Genomic DNA, 26,091 nt, shown 5'->3' with positions numbered 1-26,091 from the left:
ACCGCCTCCACAATATCTTTCACTCTAGTCTGCTCTCTCACCCAACTTGCTCTTGGTCTCTCAGCATTATTCCCATCAATCATCTCTCCATTCTCCTCTGTGCAGTCCTTAGCTTTGTTTCCATCGCCTTTGTCAGAATCCATCAATTGTAAACTGTTTCAAACATAAAGGTAGAAAACCTCTCAGGATTTTATTATACTTACCAGACACTCTCCAACCAAATGCCATACGTCTCTATTTCATTATCATGATCTTTCATCACTTTCACCATCTGGCCTAAATAATTATATACTTCAACTTCTTCAAGGCTCACCATCAATTATATGCACTGAACTTTTGTGTTGAACATTACTTTGGTTTTACTCTTATTCATTTTTAAACCTACTTTGAGACTTTCCATGTTTAGATCACTCAGTATATCTTGCAAGTCTTCTGCTCTTTCTGGAATGACAATAATGTCATCCGCAAATCTTAGGTGGTTCAAATATTCGCCATTAATCTTCAAACATATCTCTTCTCAACTCAATCTTCTGAAAATATCTTCCAAACAATCTGTAAATAATTTGGATGAAATTGCATCACCTTGCCGTACTCCTTTCTCAATCTTCATTTTTTCTGCATCTCTATATAGTCGGATTATAGCAGTACCTTTCGCATAAATCATTTCTACAACTTACGATGTTCGTTTGTACCCTGTTTGCATAACAAGTTTAGTATTACTATTTGTTCTACCAAGTCAAAGGCCTTCTTGTAATCTACAAAAGCTAAACACAGAGGTATATTGTATTCTATAATTTTCTCGATGTTGGTTTATTGCCTGCAAATGGTCTAGAGTTGAATATCAACTCCTGGAGCCTGCTTGTTCTCTCAGTTGGTTTCCATCTAAAACTTGATTTAGTCTATTTGTAAGAATCTTGGAGAACACTTCACATACATTTGTTAGCATGCTAATCGGTCGATAGTTACTAAGGTCCTTCTGGTCTCCTTTTTTATAAACCAGAAATCACTATAGCATTGCACCACGATTCAGGAATGCTTTCTTGACGTAGGCACTGGGTGTACAACCGAGCTAATTTGATATGAGCTAACTTAATATGAACTAATTTCCCCGAGTCTTTCAACAGATCTATCGATATACCATCTTCCCCAGGTGCTTTTCCTCGTTTCACATTTTTTAGAGCACTCTTCTTCCTTTGTAATCTGATACACTACTAACATCTACACATGAATTTACTGACTCAACTATGGTCTTCTATGAGTAAAGCTATTGGTAAAATTCTTCTTTTTATCATTCTGTCTCTGCATTTAACGATTTCTCCATTTCCATCTTTCAAACATATCATTTGCCTAAAGCATGTCTGTGCTCACTCCCTTTAATACTTTTACCTTTGCGAATAGTTTCCTCTCATCCACATTTTTCTTTCTTTTCTCTGATACCTGCATTTTGTTAAGCTTGTTTAGTTCTACTCTTTCTATCGTCTCTCCTGCTTTTAATATCTTTTTCATTAGGTCATTTGTAGCTTTGGAGTATTTGTTTTCTCAAATGATTTTTGTACTTCCTACTTTCTCTTCCTAATGATATTCACTAAATTCAAATTCATATCTTCGACGGTGTCCTCGCTAGTTCTTAGAGCTTCGAATCAATTTTTAATTTCCAGCTGAAATTTCTTATTATCCTTAACCTTTGCAAGGCTTATTTTCTTTCTTAAAACTAGTTTATTTCTCTCTGCTCTGAATTGAATTTAGCCGTGCAACCTACCATTCTATTGTCACTACTTATGTTTACCTTATGACCGTAACATTGCTCTCATCTCCTAATATGAAGTATTTCGTTTTTTGTTGTTCCATTTGGACTTTTCCAGCTCCGTTTATGACCTACACACTTTTGGAAGAGTGTTCATTATCCTCATGTTGTAATTCTCTGCAAAATTGACTAACATCTTGCCTCTCATTTCTTTCACCTACTCCAAACTTTTCTTTTTTAGGAATGTCCCCCTTCAGGGCTACAGGTAGTAGGACTCCTAATCCCATCCCCGTCCCATTTTTTGTTGCCTTCTACGACTCAAGTGGAAAAACTTGGTGGTAGCATTCTCTTCCCCCATCACAGGGTCGGTGAAAACAGAAAATGAATACTCAGAGAAATGGTACAGGACAGCAACAAGGGGTTGGGGGACAACATAACGGAGGGACAGTCATAGCATAAAAGTGTCGTCATTTCTCTATGAACAGTTTTCCTCTATCATAGACAAAATGATGTGTGGCTCAGGTCCATAGGGGCGCCCCATATAGACCCTAAAGTATCAACTGCATGCTACTTTGCCACAATAACATGCAGCCAATACCCCAGGCGGAGGGGTCGCCGAATTTATGTAGCGGCCTTGCTGTGGATGCACTGTGTCTTGCGACACTGCTTCTGACCCAGGGCAGTGGACAGGATGCAGGGATAACCCATCATCCAGGAGGTGCCAAGATAAGAGGAAGGGAGGAGGGTGGAGGGGAGTGGAATATATAGGAAATGGAATGGGTGGGAGTTATTACAAATTTCCTGGACAGTGGAAGGAGGAGGAGGTGGTTGAGGGAACGTGGGGAAATACGTACCTCAAGGGAGTGAAGAATGGAGGAGGATGATAATCTCAGTGGGGAACCGAAGGCCAGGAAATTCGCATTACCACACGGGACCACGCTTGCTTCCTCACAGCAAGCGTGTATGTACGTAAATCAAAGAGGGGTGTGGGGACAACTCATAAAGAGAACCGTCCTAGGCTAATGAAACCCAGAACTCCTATTGTGAGTTTTAATGAATTGAATAATTAAACACTAAAATTAAGCTACTTGACATTAAATAAGGGTTTTAACAGTTGGATTCACATACATACATACATCCTATCTATTCCCTGCGCGCGTTCCTAGCTTAAGAAATTGTTATTTAATGTGTACTTATAATTGTCTTGCTTGAGTAGAATTCTTCAATTAGCCTGATCTCCTGCTGAGCTACGATCGGCGCCACTTCGTTTGGTGGGGGCGGGGAGTGGACGGCCTGGGCGCGCTGTGATGGGGGTTGTAAGTCACTTCGTCGGCGTACTTTTCCCGGTCAATCGCACTACACTCAGTTTTTGCTTGAGGGGTTTATACCCAAATAATCGACACTCGATTTATTCAAGAGGATATAAATCCCCAACAGTCACTTGAGGGAGGAAAGGACGCGCTTATTCTTCCGAGATCGAGCGGTCTGACCTCCTTTTTCGAACTCGATGCTTAGACTGCCTGTGTCCTGCGACAGGTCAGGTCACGATGTCCGCTAGCCGGCTTCCGACGTTGCCAATAGTACTATGTCTCCGTCCCTAGTTGCGAAGGGTACTACGAATAATGTTCATGCGGGAGGGTGACACAGTTCCAAGTGTTCTTTGAGGTAGACACTGTTCACGAGCGGGTTAAACACAGTCCTAATAATTCTAATTGCCTAGCTTAATCAAATATGTGGCAGCGCGCAGGGGCGGGAAGGGGGTGTGTTTGAGTGCTTTGTGTGAGTGCGAACCGTTGAGCATGGCTCCGAGAACACAAATCAAAAGTGGGGGGTGTGTGTGTTTCTAGATATTAGAAGTCTCTCCCTTCGTTAAGGCATTGAATTGGTTGTCAAAAATGACATGACAAATAAAGAGGATATCGAGGAGGAGAAAAGACAGGATGTTGCTACTAGAAGTCTTAAGGACTGGAAATTCCCCCGAGTATGGGGAATTAAGGGCTGATACGGAGAGAAAACAGACGAGAAAATGGGAAGGGAGACAACGAGCTGGGTGTCACAATTTAAAAAATTGTGACACAGGTTATGAACCAAAAAGGGGGGGGGGCGGTGGGTGGACGGCCTGGTCATTCATCAAGAGTGAAAGAACCAGTTTCTGGCTTGCTAGGCGGCCGTTCTTCTTGGTCGCGCTCTTGTTAATGGAGCCGCTGCTGGCTCGTTGAGTGACGTGGCTGAAGCTCTCGTTGTGACGTCGGTCATCGAGGCCGTGCGGGGTTGTAGCGTAGGTGGCGTGGTGAGGTACTCGTGTTCACAGGCGATTTCAGTCGGGTCGTTCGCCGCCGGAGAGGTTCCGTCGTCTACGGTGTCCGCTTCGCCTTCCCCCGCGGGGGGAAGGTGCTCCGCGGTCGGTTCGTGACGGTCCGCGTGGGAATGAGGGGGCGTGTCCGCGCTCAGATTGATCTCTCGAGGGATGATTCGTATGACAGACCGCTCGTATTCTCCTTTAAGAGTGCGGACTCCTACGGAGCTGATGACGTCGTCTTCTCTGGGGACCGTAGCAGTGGTTCCAGGATCGAATGGTGTAATGTGGGGACCTCGAGCGTCTTTATCAATTGGTGTAGTCCCAACGATGATCGGGACTGCTTCCGGTTCTGGATGTGAAATGTCATCTGGTGCCGTGGAAGCGCGGACTGAAGTTCCTAAGATGGGAGCCGAGTGTAATGAAGAGGGGGTGGAGGTGGTTTCCGGGGCGTGGCCTACTGGGGGCGTGGCACAGGAGCCGTCATGTTGAGAGCTGACAGCCGTGGATGAAGTAGAAGCATAGGTGGCATCTTGAGTAATTTCTATGAGGACTGGTACTGGTTCCGGGTCCTGATATAAGGTGGCATCTGGTGCCGTGTAAGTGCGGATTGCAGCTTGCGGGACGGGAGCCGCGTGCATTGAAGAGGGGGTGCAGGCGACTTCCGGGGCGTGGCCTTTTGGGGGCGTGGCACAGGAGCTGTCGAGGCGAGTGCTAGAAGACGTTGTTGAAGTAGTAGAGGTGCTCTGAGAGCTTGGGGCGTCAGTGGCAACTTGTATATTATCAATGAGGACTGGTACTGGTTCCGGGTCCTGAGATAAAGTGGCATCTGGTGCCGTGGAAGTGCTGACTGAAGTTGGTAAGATGGGAGCCGAGTGCGATGAAGAGGGGGTGCAGGTGGCTTCCGGGGTGTGACCTACTGGGGGCGTGGCACAGGAGCTGTCGTGGTGAGAGCTGACAGACGTTGATGTGGTGGGAGCAGAGGTGCTCTGAGAGCTTGGAGTGTCAGTGGCAACTTGTGCATTCTCAATGACGAGGACTGGTGCTGGTTCCGGGTCCTGATGCAAGGGGATATCAGGTACAGCGGAAGTTTGAACCGACGTCGTGATGGGGACTGTGGTCGTCAGAGGGTGCTCAAGCACTGCATCAGTGGGTGCTGAAGAGGATTCCAAGACGGTTGGAGTTACTAGGATGGGAGCCATGTAGATTGAAGAGGGAGCACTGGTGGAAGCAGGGGCGTGGGTTACCTCTGGCGGTGCTCTGAGGGCGTCGTGGGAGCTGGTAGAGGTTGATGGTGTGGGGGTTGTGGTGCCATCTTGCATTTTTCTCGTGCCAAGTGGCGCTGGTTGCAACGGAGGATGGTAGGGGGACTGGTGATGAGGGGGGTAGGCCCCCGGATACTGATAGAAGGGGGGGTAATACGGATGGTATCCTGGAGCTTGTGGGTAACCAGCAGGAGGCTGAGATGAAGCCGCGTTGTAGGGGGGAGTGTGGGCGTGGCTTAACGGAGCCTGGTTCCAGAGGTGAGGAGGAACTGCATTCTGTGTAGGGGAAACGATGATGCCGTTGCTTGTTATGCTGATGGCTTGAGGGCATAGGGGGGCCTTGTGGCGCTGGCCACATTTCATACAGCCTGCCTGGAAGTCGCAGCGGTTCTTCAGATGCCTGTTCGAGTAGCAGATGGTACACTTGTTTAGTGCTAAAAGTCTGTTGGTGCGGGTGGAGATGTCCGGGTACGTGGTACAGTGTGACGGCCTATGTGGGCCGCCGCAAAACAAACAGTTGGCGCGGTGCTGTGCTTCGTCGGGGACCGCAGATGCCGGTTGTGGGGGCGTGGGTACAGGCCGTCCAGTGCTGTGCCTTGACGTATGACCTTGACTCCTCGGTGGCGTCGGAGCCCACGTCAATGTCTGTCGAGGCTGGCGTGTTGATGATTGAGTAGGAACGGGTGTGGGGGTAGCTGCGGCAACTGGGCGTACCAACACCGGGGTATGGAGCCGACTGCCCGTGATGGCACCCGAGTAAACTTTGAGTGCTGATTGAAGCTCTGGTGCACTTAGTTCAGAAGTGCCTTTGAACAGGTATATTGATGAAAGAACCTGTCGGGGTAGTTTCGGCACTAGGACATCCTCTACAAATTCATCGGAGAGGGCTTGTCCTACTGCGTTCCTGTACCTTTCGCCCAACTCATCCCAATCGGCGAGGAACCTCGACAAGTCCTCACATTCGTCCGTAGGTGCGGGAATGGCGACGAGGCGTTCCTTCAGACTTCTTCGTACTGCCAAGGGCTTGTCATAGGCATCATGCAGCCGTCGGATGGTGTGTTCATACGCGGTGTTGTTGAACACGGGGTATCCAACAAGACGCTTGGCACGCCCCGTTAGAGAGCGCATGAGAGCGCTGAACTTTTCTCCCTCTGTGTACCTATTGCTTTCGTGAACAATTGTCTTGAAAATGCTCCACCAGCTGGAGAACATTTCCAGATCCCCATCGAAAGAGGGGGTATGATTTTCTTCCCTTATGTATGTGACAAGTGGGCTTTGATTAAGCTGGCTGTTTGACGCTTGAACGGCGGTATTTGCGCCGTTCACTCGCGCATCTGCTCGGACTTTTAGGTTTAATAGGACCTTCTTGAGGGGTCTCAGTTCCTGTTCTAGTTTTGTGAGCTGATCATTTGGAGTGTTACGGGCCCAGGCGGGCTCCAATAACCGCCATGTTTGGTGATGGTCTTGACCTTCTTGAAGAATTTCCGTAGCCGCACTGGGACTCAGGCTCTCAACGTTGATAGTCCCGTACGTTTCAGAATATTCCGTGACAGCGTCAAGGAAATTCTGCGTGATGGCAATGAGCTCGGTCAGTGTTGCGTTCGTAATTGCGTCTTCGTTAGGGCTGTAATAAGACATGGTGGCCGCCGTCTGAGTATGCTTGCGGTCACTGAATCATAAGCCGAGAGGGGGGGGGGGTGTCCGCTCTCTCTCTAAAGAACGATGCAGAGTCGAGCGAAAGAATCGCACGACGAAAATGGAGAATCGAAGGGGGTGACTACAGAAGATTGTGCTGTCATACGAGCTGGTCTGACAAAGGAGGTGGGAGAGAGGATACTCGCGTGAAACCGCGAAAGTTTAAAAATAAGGCCGCTTGAATCCGGGCCGATGCGAGCCGTTAGCGTCAGGTCATCCGTAACGGTAACGGCTAGGCTTAACACAAGGACGTGGTGGCGGATGGCGCCAAAAGGGGGGCTTAACTATAACGCCGCTTTGGAAGGCTGGGCCGAGCCGAAACTAAATTAAGCCGAAAATGGCTGAACTTAAAATTACGATGTGCGGCTGAGGATGCCGCTGAATGAAGAGGCCGGGCGGAATTACCCGTGAAAAAGGGACCAGTGTAATTTCAGCACAATCTAATTCTACTTAGGGGGCGAAATGTTGCACAAGAGAAAGGTAAAAGTAGGAAGGGTAAATTAATGTGACATAAAATTACTATATCATGGTTGACCTAGTGCGTGCCTTAACGAGCAGGAGTGACTCCTGTACAGTGCATTGAGTTGCTAACCTATGCGCAGGGAAACATTTTGTGATTTTCTTAATGAGTTGTCATACTGATTATTGAACTAGTGAAGTCGCATTAATTTACGAGTTCTGTACATAGGTAATGGAATGAATATCCGGTTCGAAGGACCACTAATCGTGTCGTATTACAAATTTCCTGGACAGTGGAAGGAGGAGGAGGTGGTTGAGGGAACGTGGGGAAATACGTACCTCAAGGGAGTGAAGAATGGAGGAGGATGATAATCTCAGTGGGGAACCGAAGGCCAGGAAATTCGCATTACCACACGGGACCACGCTTGCTTCCTCACAGCAAGCGTGTATGTACGTAAATCAAAGAGGGGTGTGGGGACAACTCATAAAGAGAACCGTCCTAGGCTAATGAAACCCAGAACTCCTATTGTGAGTTTTAATGAATTGAATAATTAAACACTAAAATTAAGCTACTTGACATTAAATAAGGGTTTTAACAGTTGGATTCACATACATACATACATCCTATCTATTCCCTGCGCGCGTTCCTAGCTTAAGAAATTGTTATTTAATGTGTACTTATAATTGTCTTGCTTGTGGAGACGTCTTCAATTAGCCTGATCTCCTGCTGAGCTACGATCGGCGCCACTTCGTTTGGTGGGGGCGGGGAGTGGACGGCCTGGGCGCGCTGTGATGGGGGTTGTAAGTCACTTCGTCGGCGTACTTTTCCCGGTCAATCGCACTACACTCAGTTTTTGCTTGAGGGGTTTATACCCAAATAATCGACACTCGATTTATTCAAGAGGATATAAATCCCCAACAGTCACTTGAGGGAGGAAAGGACGCGCTTATTCTTCCGAGATCGAGCGGTCTGACCTCCTTTTTCGAACTCGATGCTTAGACTGCCTGTGTCCTGCGACAGGTCAGGTCACGATGTCCGCTAGCCGGCTTCCGACGTTGCCAATAGTACTATGTCTCCGTCCCTAGTTGCGAAGGGTACTACGAATAATGTTCATGCGGGAGGGTGACACAGTTCCAAGTGTTCTTTGAGGTAGACACTGTTCACGAGCGGGTTAAACACAGTCCTAATAATTCTAATTGCCTAGCTTAATCAAATATGTGGCAGCGCGCAGGGGCGGGAAGGGGGTGTGTTTGAGTGCTTTGTGTGAGTGCGAACCGTTGAGCATGGCTCCGAGAACACAAATCAAAAGGGGGGGGGGGGTGTTTCTAGATATTAGAAGTCTCTCCCTTCGTTAAGGCATTGAATTGGTTGTCAAAAATGACATGACAAATAAAGAGGATATCGAGGAGGAGAAAAGACAGGATGTTGCTACTAGAAGTCTTAAGGACTGGAAATTCCCCCGAGTATGGGGAATTAAGGGCTGATACGGAGAGAAAACAGACGAGAAAATGGGAAGGGAGACAACGAGCTGGGTGTCACAATTTAAAAAATTGTGACAGGAGTGGTCTATATGCCTTTTTCTTTTTTGGCTAACCCCCATGTAGGGGGAAAAAGCCTTTGGTATATGTATGTATGTATATACTCCAAACTTCCCAATGCATGTCTCATCTCCCATTTTCCTCCCCACTTTAGCATTAAAGTCACCTATTACCAACATATACTTAGTTTTTCCTTGATCCATTACTTGACTTATATCATCATACATACATATACCAAGGCTTTTTCCCCCTTACAAGGGAGGTAGCCAAAAAGGAAAAGGCATAAAATCATTCCCACCCATTCCATCCCTGAATACACTCCACACTCTTATCTTAGCACCTCCTGGATGATGGGTCATCCCTGCACCTTGTCCACTGCCCTAGGTCAGAAGCAGTGTCGCAAGACACAGCACATCCACAGCAAGGCCGCTTCATTAAATCGGCGACCCCCCTCTCTGTCCCCCCATGCATAAAAGGAGAAGACGGGGAGAAATCCCTTTGGGCTGCGTCAAATTTTGCTCACACATACTACCTCACCCCCCACCCATTCCACCTCATGCATCACATCATCCATATACAACCATTCACACATTCCCCTCTTCCCCAAAGCCCCCTTCACCCCATCCATCCACCTCATCCTAGGACGTCCCCTCATGTTCACTCCCTCCACATCTGCCTTCCAAACCTTTTACTAGTCTTTCTTCACTCATTCTTTCCATGTCCAAACCATCTTAATACTCTTTCATCAACCCTATCTCCCAACTCCCTTTCCACCCCTGTTCTCCTTCTCACTCTAGCTTAGTAACCCCCATCATACTTCTCAAACACATTCAAACACCTTCTCTCTTATGTTCAATGTTTCTGCCCCATACAGTGCTGTTGGCACAATCACTCCTTCATACAGTCTCCTCTTAGCATCCATTCCCAAATATCTATTCCTCATTACACTTTTTAATCCACCAAGGCATTTACTCACTTCTCTCAATCTACATTCTACCTCCACTCCACCTTTTCCTGCCACATTTGCACCTAAGTATCTAAAACTATCCACTTCCTCCAGTCGCTCTCCCTTAATGCTCACTTCCAGTCTGCTACCACTTTCACCCCTTGAACATCTTATCACCTTACTTTCTCACATTTATCTTCAGCTTTCTTCTTTCACACTCTGTCACCAACTTCCTCAATCCCTCCTCCGATCCTGCCACAAGCGCAGTGTCGTCCGCAAACAACAGCTGGCTCACCTCCCACTTTTCTCCATTTTCTTTAACCATCTCCAATCCCTGACCCACCACCCTCACATTTACCTCTCGCACTACCCCATCCATGTACAAGTTGAACAGCCAGGGCGACATAACACATCCTTGACGAAGTCCCACCTTTACCTTGAACCACTCACTCTCTCCATTTCTAATCCTGACAAGCTCTACTACTCTCATAAAAACTCTTGACAGCTCCTAGAAGCTTTCCTCCTATCCCGTATATCCGCAAAACCTCCCACAGTGCCAGATCCATAAAAGCCTAAAAAACATCCTTCCCCTTTCCTATAGCTTTCTCACATATCTGTCTTGCCACAAAAATCTGATCTACACAACCTCTACCCGTCCTGAATCCACACTGTTCCTCACCAATTACTCCCTCTGTTCCTCTCCTAATCCTCTCAATCAAGAACCTCCCATAAGCACTTAACAAGCTAATCCCTCTGAAGCTACTACATTCACACTTGTTCCCTTTTCCCTTGTAGAGTGGAACTAAACAGGCACTCCTCCAGTCCTCTACCCTCTCTCCAGCAAACATTAAATAACCTCACCAGCCAGTCCATCATCACTGTACCTCCCTTTTTCAGACATTCTGCATGGCATCCATCCAGACCAGGTGCCTTACCTGCCTTCACTTCATCCTTCCTTATTTCTCCTTCATTTTCCTCACTCATCATGGTAATTTTCTTAGCATTTCCCACTGCAGCTATCTTTCCCTCCCTATCCTCCTTCACATTTAGCAACTCCCTAAAATATTCTGCCCATCTTCCCCTTACTGCCTTCTCTTCCATTATCATCTTTCCATCTGCACCTTTTACCTTTTATTCTCTACTTGATTCGCCTCCTCTATTCTTTTTATTACTTTCAAAATTTTCTGTCATACTCTTACCCCATTTCACATCTGCTCTCCTCTTTGCCTCCTTTACCTTGTGCTTTACTTTTCTTTTTTTTGTACCTCATATGACTCCCTTGTCCCATTTTGTAACCAATCTATGAAAGCTCGCTTCTTTGTTTCCTCATCCCACTATTCACTATCCTTCCTTCCATTTCCTCCTGTCCTTGTTCCACACCATATTTGCACTTTGTGACTCCCTCCTTGAACCATCCCCATTCCTCCCTCAGCTTCTTGTACTCCTCCCTTTCCTTTTCATCATAAAAGGATTAAATTTCATCGTCTGAACTCTGAAGTTGTGGCATAAACCTAAACTATTTTCAGTGTACCTTTTACACAGCCTAATTACAATCCAAGCTATCCTGTCTGACAAACTACTGAATTTGACTACATTACCAGCAACCTCTCGGTTTATCAAGAATCCTACTCCACTAGATCTTTCTTTGTCCTTACTTCTATAGTAGAACAGGTGATCATCTTGTAATTGTATCAGGTTTTCTTCCACTCTTCAGACTTCGCTGTCCCATTACTCTCCAGCCTGTGGTCTTCTGTAGATCTTCATTTTCTTCATGTTTTTTAAAGTCCAAGACTTGGATCTGCTTGGACAGTGCTTACTCATATTTGGTGGCACACTGCCCGTAAGCACACAAGGCAATGCGGTTGGACCTTTAGGAAATAATGATTCTTTCAATTTTCTTTATATTATTTTGGTAATGGGTGACCACGTCGCCATATATTCTAGTCTAGGGCTCATCAGTGTGACTAATATTTTTTTTAACGATTTCTTTGTCCAAATAAGTAAATGCCACTTTTATTGATCTCAGCAAGTTATAGGATTCTCTGACAATTTCGTTCATCAGAGGACAAGTAATTTGAAATAATTACTTCTAGATCTTTATCAGATCACTTTTTTTTAACACCTTAGTTCCAATTCTACATTGTCCTGATATTCTATTTGTATATATATAGTGTGTGTAATGAAATAATATTGACAGATTAATAGTATAAAGTCAAATTGCCCAGTGCCAGGATTATGTCGAATCATTTGTCAGGATCAAGTGAAAGTGACTGGCAGAAGGATCAAGTTGAATCACCTGGCAGCAAGATGAAGTGAGACAGTACAAGAGAAGGTGCAGAGGCAGATGAAGAAAGAAAATGTCTCCAATATAAACAAGAGTTCATTTACAAAGCTATATACCAAGGGTTCCCTTTGTAAGGGAGGTAGCTAAGTCGAAGGCCCACACCCACTCCCACCCATTCAATTTACATAGATATTTTATATTCTTAAGGATGCATTCACTCATAATTCAGAAAATACAAAGTTCATTCTTTTATCATAAAATAAAAGTTTCATATCATTGGTTGGAGAGTATTAGTGACAAATACTGTATGAAGGTAAAATGCGAATAAAATATATAAAATATAAATTGTTTATTTTTCCATATCCAGTTGTGAACATAAACAGAAGTTACAAGACACTGAACACATTGATGGCCACATGCTGCTGGGAATGAAGGCTGAGCCCCCTGATGTAGCCAGAACAGAAAAAGTCAAATTCATTTATATATTCATACACACATGCACACACATACATACATACCAATAGATTTCTTCCCTATTATACATTTGTGAAATGTGGGGAATTCTGGAGGCAAGGCAGAGAATGGGTGTGAAAAAGCTGTTACATGACAGACTAAAGAATGGTGGAAAGATTTGGGCATACAGAAAGAACAAGGAGGGAAAGACTCCCAAAAAGAATGGAAAGTAGATGGAGTGAACTTGAAATGGAAACCTATGAATAAGGTGGATATATGGGGTACATGGGGGCCTTGTATGCACAAGTTATGAGGATCAGGGAGAAAATGCAAGATACAAATGAATGGAGGATGACATAGCACAAAGGGATGGTTTTGTCTGTTCCATCAGTTATTTTGAATGGATGTGGAAGCACTGTTTTGCTGCATCACATTCAACCTGAACAGTGGACAGAGAAGACCCTTCATCCACAATATGTAGATGTACAGGAACTTAAATTGGTTTTAATATGTATGAGTGAGTGTGGGTTTCAACTCAGCCATTCCTCTTATAATGGGGAAAGGTACTGGGGTGTGTGTGTATATATATACACATACATATATACATAAAAATATGATGCAAAGGAAGCTACTGTATTAGAGGTAATCTATTCAGTGGAAAGTAAAGACTAAGAAAGGTACAGTTTCTAACCTGTACAAATAATCCTCTGCTACAATTTTTCTACAAAAAGATAAAGGAAGCAAACAGTATGAACCAATAGTTGTTTTTTCTTGGTTGTGGGGCCCTGAGATGGCACTTTTCAATTGGCAGGTTTTTGCATACCAATGGTGCTTCTCTATATACACAAAGTATATATATAGGTAGATAAACAACTTGCAAATCAGCAAATTTTCAAACCATGAATTTACAAATGAAGATGGGTGTGTATCAATTCAAAGTCATTACTTTCTCAGTAAGCTCTTCAATACTTTTCTTCAGCTCGCTGTTATTTTTGTCTGCCTGTAAATATAGAAATTTATTGTAAAATATTGGTACAAATAAATACGAGACCAAGATGACTTGACAAATGTTGTATATATGCAAAACCAGGATAAAACAAAATCTTACAGCATCCATCAAGATTCCATAATATTGGGTAATGTATCTTTCAATTTCTTTTCTTTGTTCAGTAATGTTCTCAGTGTCCTTCACTGTTTGGGCTATTTGGGAATCCAAATCTTGCATTGCAATGCAATCTTCTGTAAGGTTCCGCATAAGCTCACTTTTAACGCTGGCAAAGAAAAAGGTTATGAATATTTTATGGTGTGAAAGCTTTGCATGCATGTGTGCACAGGTAAGTGCACAACACAAGCTAGAGAAGGCTTTTGATAAAATACCTCATAGTCGACTTCTGTGGAAATTGGAGCATACTGAAGGTAAACTACTCATAAATATATACATATACCAAGGGCTTTTTCCCCCTAACAAGGGAGGTAGCCAAAGTCATAGGCATAAATCCACTCCCACCCATTTCATCCCCACATATTCCACTCCCATTCACCACCCCTCCCTCCCTCTTTTTCTTGGCTCCTCCTGGATGACGGGTCATCCCTGCATCTTGCCCACTGCCCTGAGTCAGAAGCAATGCAGCAAGGTATATGAACCGAGTACTATAGTGAAGGTGTTTCAAGTTGAGCCTTTGAGCATGTCCCCAGGAGTCTGCACTGATACCACATCACTCCAATCACATAACAGGGGTTTGCTACCTCAATCTATATATAAATAATATTATGACTTCTTTCTGATAGTGGCTTCTGCTGTCCATGCAAGTGCTTGATCCTCTATTTGCCTTTTATTGTAAGAAATACTTATGTAATGTATAACCTCCTTTCACCATGGAGATCCATCTCACTGTTTGTCTTTATGGTACCTGTATATATATATATATATATATATATATATATATATATATATATATATATATATATGCAGGGATGACCCATCATCCCGGAGGTGCCAAGATACGGGGGTGGGTGGTGGGTGGGGGGAAGTGGAACATATAGGAAATGGAATGGGTGGGAGTGGTTTCTATGTCTTATACTTTTTGGCTACCCCCCCCCCCCATGTAGGGGGAAAAAGCCTTTGGTATATGCATGTATGATGTGGGTAAAAGTAAGGTGATGAGATGTACATGGGGTCAAAGTGGCAGTAGACTGGAAGTGAGCATTAAGGGAGAGCGACTGGAGGAAGTGGATAGTTTTAGATACTTGGGTGCAAATGTGGCAGGAAAAGGTGGAGTCAAGGTGGAGGTAGAATGTAGATTGAGATAAGCGAGTAAATGCCTTGGTGGATTAAAAAGTGTAATGAGGAATAGACATTTGGGAATGGATGCTAAGAGGAGACTATGAAGGAGTGATTATGCCAACAGCACTGTATGGGGCAGAAACATGGAACATAAGAGAGGAAGAGAGGAGTTAGAATGTGTTTGAGATGAGGTGTCTGAGAAGTATGATGGGGGTTACTAGGCTAGATAGAGTGAGAAATGAGGAGGTGAGGAGGAGGACAGGGGTGGAGAGGGAGTTGGGAGATAGGGTTGATGAAAGTATTAGGATGGTTTGGACACATGGAAAGAATGAGTGAAGAAAGACTAGTAAAAGAGGTATGGAAGGCAGATGTGGAGGGAGTGAACATGAGGGGACATCCTAGGATGAGGTGGATGGATGGGGTGAAGGGGGCTTTGGGGAAGAGGGGAAGGTCTGTTGAGGAAAGACGGGAGAGGACAGAAGACGGGTAAATGGAGAATGGTTGTATATGGATGATGATGTGGAATAGGTGGGGGGATGGGGGGTGAGGTAGTATGTGTGAGCAAAATTTGATGCAGCCTGAAGGGATTTCTCCCCGTCTTCTCCATTTATGCATGGGGGAACGGAGAGGGGGGGGGGTCGCCGATTTAATGAAGCGGCCTTGCTGTGGATGTGCTGTGTCTTGCGACACTATTTCTGACCCAGGGCAGTGGACAAGGTGCCGGGATGACCCGTCATCCAGGAGTTGCTAAGATAAGAGGGAGGGTGGAGGGGTGTAGAGTGTATTCAGGGATGGAATGGGTGGGAATGATTTTATGCCTTTTCCATTTTGGCTACCTCCCTTGTAAGGGGGAAAAAGCCTTGGTATATGTATGTATGATGTACATATATTCCATAAATAGGTAACATACAGACTAACAGTAAGACCGATTGCCATGTTCAAGTCATCACAAACGTTATATTATGTAAACAAGTATTTTTTTTATAAGGAGAGTCAAATAATGGATCAAGCACTCGCATGGACAGCAGAAGCCACCAATGAAAAGAAGTCAAAATATGATATATATATAGAGGCATCATGCCCCTGTTATGACCCGTCATCCAGGAAGAGCCAAGATAAGGAGGAAAGGGGGTGAATGGGAGTGGAGTATGTGGGGATGGAATGGGTTAGAGTGAATTTTATGCTTATGTTTCTTTGTTACCTCCCTTGTACGGAGGAAAAAGCCACTGGTGTGTGTATGCATGCATGTATTTATCTAAGTATTTATGTATGTATTATATATATATATATATATATATATATATATATATATATATATATATATATATAATGTATTCATAACATGACCTCATGGTGTTATGAATGGCTTGGGATTTGAGGGAAAGACAATGACCTGCCGCCTGTACCAAGGACACCTGTGGCCAACCACCCTCGGGTGGCAATGTTGCATGGGCCTTGTTGCCAAGTGAAATGGAAATTTTACAAAATGTCTTTCCCTCAAATTTCAAGACATTCAAAATACCATGCAGTTGTGTTATGAATATACACATATTCCATAGATTGATACCATACAGACTAACATTGAGACAGATTCCCATGCACAGGACATCATTAGATGTGTAAACACTGGGGGTTTCACATGACCATGCCTAAGAGCTCAAGTGATGTCACTTGAGCCAAAATTTCATGTATAGCATTGGATGCCTGATGTATAATGATTCAATGATGCATCACAATACTTGTTATAAAATATAAAGTCACTTGATTTACTCACTCTTTCCCTCCGAGTAATAATAAAAACTGAAAATGCAATCGAGCCAGTTCACAGAATTCAGGGGTAACTCAGCTACAACTACAAAACAAATATGGTCTGAACACCAATGCCGGAATCCTCGTATACCCACTCATAGGTGTCATCATATGGAAGAGGACACAGGATACAACACCAGGATGGAGGGCAGCACCCAAGATTTAAACAGGCTGTTTAGCAACTTGTATATAACTATTCCTTCAACATACACATTAAACAACTATGGTGATCTCATAACCTTGACAATTCAATATTCACCTAAAACCTTTCACTATTCCTAACCCTCAAGCTCTCCTAATCTAGTAAAAATTCGGAGTTTCCAAATGCAAAAACAAACATGTATACATCTATACGTCATCGTAAAGGAAGAAGGTCCAAACATCGAGCTCCAACCTAGCTCTTTGTAGCTTAATCTGGAAAAACGCCTTGTTATTTTCAGGATGTAGCATTATGATTTCATGTGACCAATAACGTATCCAATCCAGTTCTTGGAAAATATAGATTTTAGCAAAGAATCAATTAACCAACTCGAGGGGATTGGATATGACGAGTGCAGTCGCCAATGGGAGTGATCCCAAAGAAAACATGTATTAGTATAACTCCGAAAACTACTTACAGGAATGATTCTGAAGTATTTTCGGGATTTAGGAGGGAAGGGGGTGCAATGGATAAAATTATGGACAAGGAAAGATATACTAGGATTAGCAGGGCAATAAGGAATCAAGATATCAAAAACCTGGCAGAAGAACAGATTGATTTAAAACTAGACCACAAAGCCTTGCAATTAGAGGTATCAAACTTATGCAGAACCAACAGTGAAACAAGAGAATTAAATGATCTAAAAAAGTTCAAAGACCAATGACAAAGATGGCACTAACACTTTGCAAGTTGACATACCAACAATGACTGGACAAACTAAACTTATCAAACCGTAGAACAAAGAAGAGAAAGAGGCGATTTGATAGCCATCTACAGAATTATGAAAGGGATGGAAATTCTTGATAGGGATGACAGAAGAAATATGAGGACACGAGACAGTTACAGAAGAGATCCGAAAAAGAATAGCTTTCCAAAGAGTAAAAGATACATGGAACAAACTGAAAGAGGAAACAGTGAGTGCTAAAACTATACATGATTTTAAGAAAGAACTGGATACAGAAAGATACACCTGCAGGTCACTACGAGCATAGCTTTCCTCCTGCAAAATACAACTAGGTAAATACGTGAAAACCCTATTCACTGTCCCATATAGAATTTTTTTTCTAAATGAGACGCAGCAGCTAAATCAAAATAGATACCCTAATTTTACTAGCTTCTGTTACCTGGGACAAGAGATTGATTGATTTTGCAATATCCATCATATTTTATTCATGCACTTCTCTAACTCAAACAACTTACAGTTTCAGCTGCTCAATTTCTTGCTTCAAGGCTTCCTCCTTCATACTCCAACTGTGCAGTAACTTTTTCATCATTTCCTGGCAGGAGCTCACCATCTCTGATAGCTGCATAATTACATTCTTCTGATCATCACTTTCTTCCTTCACAATCCTTTTCTTGCGTTCAATATCAGCTATGGAAGCACAACATTCTCTGGAATAACAAGTTATATAAAATACATAAGAGGTGAAAAATATATAATTGATTCTTCCTATAGTACTCATCTCCCTTCCTCTTGTCTAATAGCCCTACACACTCTTCAAACCAAACCCACTAGTACACTTTGTTTCCTATAACACTTCAAACATCACCAGCCATATTACTACAACTATTCTCCCTTGTCAGATGTTCCTCATGACAAACATTCAACCTATTCACCTTTCACCTTTTTCAGTGCTACTTGTATCTCCTCTCTTGCTATAGCCTTACCATCCTCCTGGCATCTATTGTCAAAATTACAACCTCCCTATCCTCTACATTAATCAACATGAAATACTCCACTTATGTTCCTCTCTCAGGCTTAACTTCTATCAATAGTTGTTCATCTACTACTCCCTTTATCTTCTTCCCTGTACCTGAATTGCCTCTTCACACCCCTTTTACTGGCAAAAAGAAAAAAATTACATAATAAAATACATACATACATACATATACCAAGGGTTTTTCCCCCCTTACAAGGGAGGTAGCCAAAAAATAAAGGCATAAAAACCATTCCAACCCATTCCATCCCCAACATACTCCACTCCCATCTACCCCCTTCCCTTCCTCAAATCTTGGCACCTCCTGGATGACAGGTCATTCCTGCATCTTGCCCACTACAATTACATACATATATCAAAGGCTTTTTCCCCCTTACATGGGAGGTAGCCAAAAAGAAAAGGGCATAAAATCATTCCCACCCACTCCATCCATAAATACACTCCACCCTCCCTCTTATCTTAGCACCTCCTGGATGACTGGTCATCCCTGCACCCTGTCCACTGCCCTGGGTCAGAGACAGTGTCGCAAGGCACAGCACATCCACAGTGAGGCCGCTTCATTAAATCGGCGACCTCCCTGTCCGTCCCCCCATGCAGAAAAGGAGAAGATGGGGAGAAATCCCTTTGGGCTGCGTCAAATTTTGCTCACACATACTACCTCACCACCCATCCCCCCACCCATTCCACCTCATGCATCACATCATCATCTGTATACAACCATTCTCCATTCACCCCTACCTTCTGTCCTCTCCCGTCCTTCCTCAACAGACAATCCCCTCTTCCCCAAAGCCCCCTTCACCCCATCCATCCATCTCATCCTAGGACGTCCCCTCATGTTCACTCCCTCCACATCTGCCTTCCATACCTCTTTTACTAGTCTTTCTTCATTCATTCTTTCCATGTGTCCAAACCATCCTAATATTCTTTCATCAACCCTATCTCCCAACTCCTTTTCCACCCCTGTTCTCCTCCTCACCTCCTCATTTCTCACTCTATCTAGCCTAATAACCCCTATCATACTTCTCAGACACCATCTCAAACACATTCAAACTCCTTCTCTCTTATGTTCCATGTTTCTGCCCCATACAGTGCTGTTGGCACAATCACTCCTTCATGCAGTCTCCTCTTAGCATTCATTCCCAAATTTCTATTCCTAGTTACACTTTTTAATCCACCAAGGCATTTACTCGCTTCTCTAAATCTACATTCTACCTCCACCTCCACTCCACCTTTTCCTGCCACATTTGCACCCAAGTATCTAAAACTATCCACTTCCTCCAGTCATCTCCCTTAATGCTCACTTCCAGTCTGCTGCCACTTTCACCCCTTGTACATTTCATCACCTTACTTTTACCCACACTTATCTTAAGCTTTCTTCTTTCACACACACTCCCGAACTCTGTCACCAACTTCCTCAATCCCTCCTCCGATCCTGCCAATACCCCATCTGGGGTATTGGCTGCATGTTATTGTGGCAAAGTAGCATGCAGTTGATACTTTAGGGTCTATATGGGGCGCCCCTACGGACCAGAGCCACACATCATTTTGTCTGTGATAGAGGAAAACTCTGTTCATAGAGAAATTATGACACTTTTATACTACGACTGTCCCCCAACCTCTTGTTACTGTCCTGTACAATTTATCTGAATATTAATTTCCTTTTTCGCTTACCTACCCTGTGGCGGGGGCAAAAGAATACTGCCACCAAGTATTTAAGTATTTCCGTCATTCAGGAGGTGCTAAGATAAGAGGGAGGGTGGAGGTGTGTGGAGTGTATTCAGGGATGGAATGGGTGGGAATGATTTTATGCATTTTTCTTTTTGGCTACCCCCCTTGTAAGGGGTAAAAAGCCTTGGTATATGTATGTATGTAAGTATTTCCACTTGGATCGTAAGAGGCGAGAAAAAAAGGGACGGGGATTGGGGCCAGGCATCCTTCTCCCTGTAGCCCCAGAGGGGACATTCCTAAAAAATGTAAAGGCATAAGAGGGTCTAGGAGTTTTCCATCCAGCACCCTAAGGTTTGGGTCTTTTAATTTAGAAAGTAACCGTTTGATAAATGATAACCAGCATGGATTTAGACAAACGTTCTTGTGCGACTTACTCAAATTGTACAACACAGTCATCTTGAATTATGACAAAAGAAAACATGCATACATACATATGCCAAAGGCTTTTCCCACTTACAAGGGTGGTAGCCAGAAGACAAGGCACAGAAACCACTCCCACCCATTCCATCCCCTACATACTCCACTCCCCTCTTATCTGGGCACCTCCTGGATGACAGGTCATCCCTGCATTTTGTCCACTGCCCTGGGTCAGAAGCAGTGTCGCAAGACACAGCATATCCATAGCAAGGCTGCTTCATTAATTTGGCGACCCCCCTCTCTGTCCCCTCATGCAGAAAAAGAGAAGACGGAGAAATCCCTTCAGGCCGTGTCAATTTATTTCTCATACATACTCCCTCACCCCCATCCCCCTCATACATCACAGCATCATCCATAGACAACCATTCTCCATTATCTTCTGTCCTCTCCCGTTTTTCCTCAACAGACATTCCCCTCTTTCCCAATGCCCCTTTTACCCCTTCCATCCATCTCATCCTAGGATGCCCCCTCATGTTCACTCCTTCCACACCTCTTTTACTAATCTTTCTTCACTCATTCTTTCTATGTGTCCAAACCATCCCAATACTCTTTCATCAACACTATCTCCCAACTCCCTTTCCACCCATGTTCTCATTTCTCACTACCTAGCTTAGTAACCCCCATCATACTTCTCAGACATTTCACCTCAAACACGTTCAAATTCCTCTTATGCTCCATGTTTCTGCCCCATACAGTGCTGTCAGCACAATCACTTCTTCATACAATCTCCTCTTAGCATCCATTCCCGTATGTCTATTTCTCATTACTTTTTAATACCCAAAGGCATATAAATTTAATATATCTAGACTTTGCAAAAGCTTTTGATACTGTCCCCCATGAAACTTACTAAATTAGCTTCACATGGAATAAGTGGTAGCCTCTTAAATTGGACTAGTAACTGGTTGAATGATCAAAAACAGTTGTTCTAAATGGCAAAACTTCTACATGGAAAAATGTTATGAGTGGAGTTCCTCATGGTTCCATTCTTTGCCATCTTAATCTTGTGCTTTACTTCTCTTCTCTTTTCTTTGTATCTCTCATACAAGTACCTCATCCTATTTTGTAACCAATCTGAAAGCTCACTTCTCTTCTACAACCTTCTTTGCTTCCTCATCCCACCACTCACTACCCTTCCTTCTATTTCCTCCCATCACCCTTGTTCCATAAACCATCTTTGCACACCTTGTGATGCCCTCCTTGAACCATTCCCATTCCTCCTCCACTCCTAGTTCTATTCTATCCTTCACTCCCTCCCACTCCTCTCTCAGCTTCTTGTACTCCTTTTCTTTCTCAGTGAAGCAGTTCACTCTAAGCACCTCCCTACCTTCTGTCCTTTTCCTCTTTCTCCATCTATCCTCCACTCACAACTTACCTTCCACCAAAAAATCATCTGATATTCCCCCACTCTCTCCCCTTTGAACATATACATCCTTAACTCTTCCTACTATACCCCTGGTTACCACTATCTAGTCCGTTAATGCTCTACCACCCTTCCATCCACCACTCTCTCCGTGTACTTTTGCTTGACTTTCTTCCTGAACATTATATTTGCTATCATCAACTCTCTAGACATCTTCATCTTCAACTCTCCACTACAATTTTTTCCTGGTCCCCAATCACTCCTTCTATTTTGTTCATTTCCTACCCTAACATTAAGGTCTCCCAATACCACTACAATGACATTTCTCCCTAATCCCTCTATGCACTCATTTAAATCCATCCAAAAAGCCTCCTTTTCCTCTACACTCTTCTCACTACCAGGCCCATATGCACTTACAAAAACCCACATCTCCTTTCCCAGTTTAACCTTCATCCACATTAACCTTGAAGAAATCTCCTTCCACTCAACTACATGCTTACCTATCTTCACTTACTAGTATAGCTACCCCTTCTCTCCTTCATCCTATTTTCACTCCTGAGAACCTCCCAATTACACTACCAAACTCACATGCGCCCCCCTCCCTCTCAACTTAGTTTCACTCAATGCCAACAAATCCATCGTTCTTCTCATAAACATACTGCCTATCTCTTCCCTTTTACTCTCATCTCTACCACATCCATACACATTAAAGGACCCAAACCTTAGGGTACTGGTTGGAAAACTCCTAGACCCTCCTATGCCTTTACTTTTTTTAGGAAATGTCCCCTTCGGGGCTACAGGGAGGATGCCTAGTTCTATCCCCATCCCATCTTTTTGTCGCCTTGCACGGCTTAACCACTTCCATACGGTGACGCCTACGTAGGCGTTATGAGGAGCAAGTGGGTACGCGATGATGCCGACATCTGCATCTTGATTATATTTATTGTAGTCGTACCTAAGTAACCTCCATTCTCTCTAAACTGGCTTCATCACATTTTCTATGGTTATCAAAATTCACGGGTGAAAGAACGAACGATTGAGCACCAACTTTATTTTTGATAATGAGATTATTATGACAACATCGCATGTCGGGCAGCTAATGCTGCCAGATGTGCGATGTGCCCCGGAGTGAAGAGGTCCCCCACCATAGGGCTAGGCAAAAAAAGGAAATGAATATTCAGAGAAATGGTAAACAGTAACAAGGGGTGGGGGGACAGCATAACGGAGGGACAGGCGCAGTATCAACTGCATGCTACTTAGCCACAATAACATACAGCCAATACAGATGGGGTAAATAAATAAAAATATATACAGACATATACCATGGGCTTCTTCACCCTTACTCACCTCTTTCTTCTCTCACAAGTTTCTTCACTTATCCTTTGCAATCATTCCTCATACACATGCCCCTTTTTTGCCACCACCACTTTCACCTCATCATTACATCACTCACTACCTTTCAATCTCCTCCCTCACATCCATTCCACATACCATCTTTGCACTCTTACTATTTCCTTCATAAAACATTTCTTTCCTCTACTCCCACTTTTATAAATATATACATACATATACCAACAGCTTTTCATAAATGAAGCAAATGAAAAAACGAAACATACCCTGCCTTTGTGATTTCTTGTTGTATCTCTTGTAATGTAGTTTTTATTTGCGGTGCAACAGTCTCATTACAATGATTAAGGTTTTTCTGAACTTTGTGCAGGTTACTTAAGTGGCTGTATCTGTCATTGTAGCTTTTTCTGCGCTCATTTAGATGATGTTCCATTTGTTCAGCTTCTTGTTGTTCATTCTCTGTTACAACTTGGCGGTTCAATTTTTCCAGGTACTCATTTTTCTGTTGACAATAACAGTTTTCAATCTACTTTGTACTAAAACATAAAACCCTAGAAATCTGAGCAAATGTATTACTTTTTTCAATTTGTTGTTAACAAATATGAATAAAAAAGAAAAGAATGGGTTTTTGGATGGTTGTGGGATATTTATAGGGTGGGTGTCTGCTTACTTAGTCACTCCCTTATAAGGATACAGGAGGTAATGTAAGGGTGATGGGCAGGGCATTGGATGTGGTTAGAGGGAAGTACAAGTCCCATTCTTTTGCTCATGATGTGGTCAGGAGGGGCTAAGGAAGTCAGTGACAGTCTAGGAAGGTATGTGATAAGAAGAAGTTGAAAGTAAATGTGGGTAAAAGGAAAGTGATGAGATGTACATGGGGAGAGGGTGGCAATAAGTTGGATTAAAGTCTTAGAGAAGAGAGGTTAGAGGAAGTAAATAGTTTTAAGTATTTTGGGCCACATGTAAAAGGAAATGGAGGAGTCTGAGATGAGGTAAACTGTTGAGGGACAAAAGTAAACTCTTTGGGGATTGAAAATGTCTGGGAATGGATACATTGAGAAAATTATATTGAGGGGGTGATATTGAAGTGGCTGTCTTCACTATGGACATGTTCTGTCTTGTTGCAATGCTTCTGATCCAAGCAATGGGCAGGAGACAGGGAGCTAAGAGGAGAGTGAAACAAATGGGTGATGGATGGAGTGGAATGGATAGGGATAGGTGCTGGCTATCTCTTGTTACAGAGATGAGGTCTTTAGTATACAGTTTAAAGTATAATCTAATTATAAACAATTCTATAGTAATAAACAAAAATCTAATAAATCTAATAGAGAAAGAACTTACATTTAGGATTTCAAGCTTTATATCACTGATCTGGGTGCTTAAGGATGAGATAGCTGCCTTGATTTTGTCAACATCCTCCTTCATACTCATTTTCTTAGATTGAAGTTCATCTAAATCATGTCTGAGCTCTTCTATGGCAAGGAGTTCCTGCAGATGAAGTAGAGTACATGACAATCATATAATACATACATACATATACCAAGGCTTTTCCCCCCTTACAAGGGAGGTAGCCAAAAAGGAAAAGGCATAAAATCATTTCCACCCATTCCATCCCTGAATACACTCCACACCCCTCCACCCTCCCTCTTATCTTAGCACCTCCTGGTTGACGGGTCATCCCTTTTTTTTTATTACTATTATTATTATTTTTTTTTGCACCTTGTCCACTGCCCTGGGTCAGAAGCAGTGTCGCAAGACACAGCACATCCACAGCAAGGCCGCTTCATTAATTCGGCGGCCACCCCTCTCCGTCCCCCCCATTGCATAAAAGGAGAAGACGGGGAGAAATCCCTTCGGGCTGAGTCAAATTTTTCTCACACATACTATCCCACCTCATGCAATCACAACGTCATCCATATACAACCATTCTCCATTCACCCGTCTTCTGTCCGTCCTTCCTCAACAGACATTCCCCTCTTCCCCAAAGCCCCCTTCATCCCATCCATCCACCTCATCCTAGTATGTCCCCTCATGTTCACTCCCTCCACATCTGCCTTCCATACCTCTTTTACTAGTCTTTCTTCACTCATTCTTTCCATGTATCCAAACCATCCTAATATTCTTTCATCAACCCTATCTCCCAGCTCCTTTTCCACCCCTGTTCTCCTCCTCAACCTCCTCATTTCTCACTATCTAGCCTAGTAACCCCCATCATACTTCTCAGACACCTCATCTCAAACACATTCAAACTCCTTCTCTTTTCTTTTCTTATGTTCCATGTTTCTACCCCATACAGTGCTGTTGACACAATCACTCCTTCATATAGTCTCCTCTTAGCATCCATTCCCAAATGTCTCTTCCTCATTACACTCTTTAATCCACCAAGGCATTTACTCGCTTCTCTCAATCTACATTCTACCTCCACCTGCACTCCACCTTTTCATCCTTCCTTATTTCTCCTCCATTTTCCTCACTCATCACTCATTTTCTTTGCATTTCCCACTGCAGCTATCTTTCCTTCCCTATCCTCCTTCACATTTAGCAACTC

General features: G+C 43.5%; 1 protein-coding gene across 2 annotated transcripts in view; it reads right to left on the bottom strand.

Annotated features, from left to right (window-relative positions):
- Window positions 1–12,564: 12,564 nt before the first annotated feature.
- The window catches only part of LOC143021225 (uncharacterized), a 37,069-nt gene continuing 23,542 nt past the window's right edge, over window positions 12,565–26,091 (bottom strand). For both annotated transcript variants that reach the window (XM_076178591.1, XM_076178592.1), the window contains exons 6-10: window positions 24,885–25,031; window positions 23,813–24,045; window positions 18,174–18,365; window positions 13,790–13,952; window positions 12,565–13,681 (exon numbers count right to left, since the gene is read on the bottom strand). In XM_076178591.1, the coding sequence (XP_076034706.1) occupies window positions 13,610–13,681; window positions 13,790–13,952; window positions 18,174–18,365; window positions 23,813–24,045; window positions 24,885–25,031 (807 nt within the window). In that variant the 3' untranslated portion in view covers window positions 12,565–13,609. The remainder of the gene's footprint in view (window positions 13,682–13,789; window positions 13,953–18,173; window positions 18,366–23,812; window positions 24,046–24,884; window positions 25,032–26,091) is intronic.

Source organism: Oratosquilla oratoria, chromosome 41 (assembly GCF_046742065.1).
Source record: "Oratosquilla oratoria isolate Oo_2021 chromosome 41, ASM4674206v1, whole genome shotgun sequence".
NCBI classification, from domain to species: Eukaryota; Metazoa; Arthropoda; class Malacostraca; order Stomatopoda; family Squillidae; genus Oratosquilla; species Oratosquilla oratoria.
The sequence above is the reverse complement of the archived record's forward strand: the minus strand, read 5'-3'. Positions and strand labels throughout refer to the sequence as shown.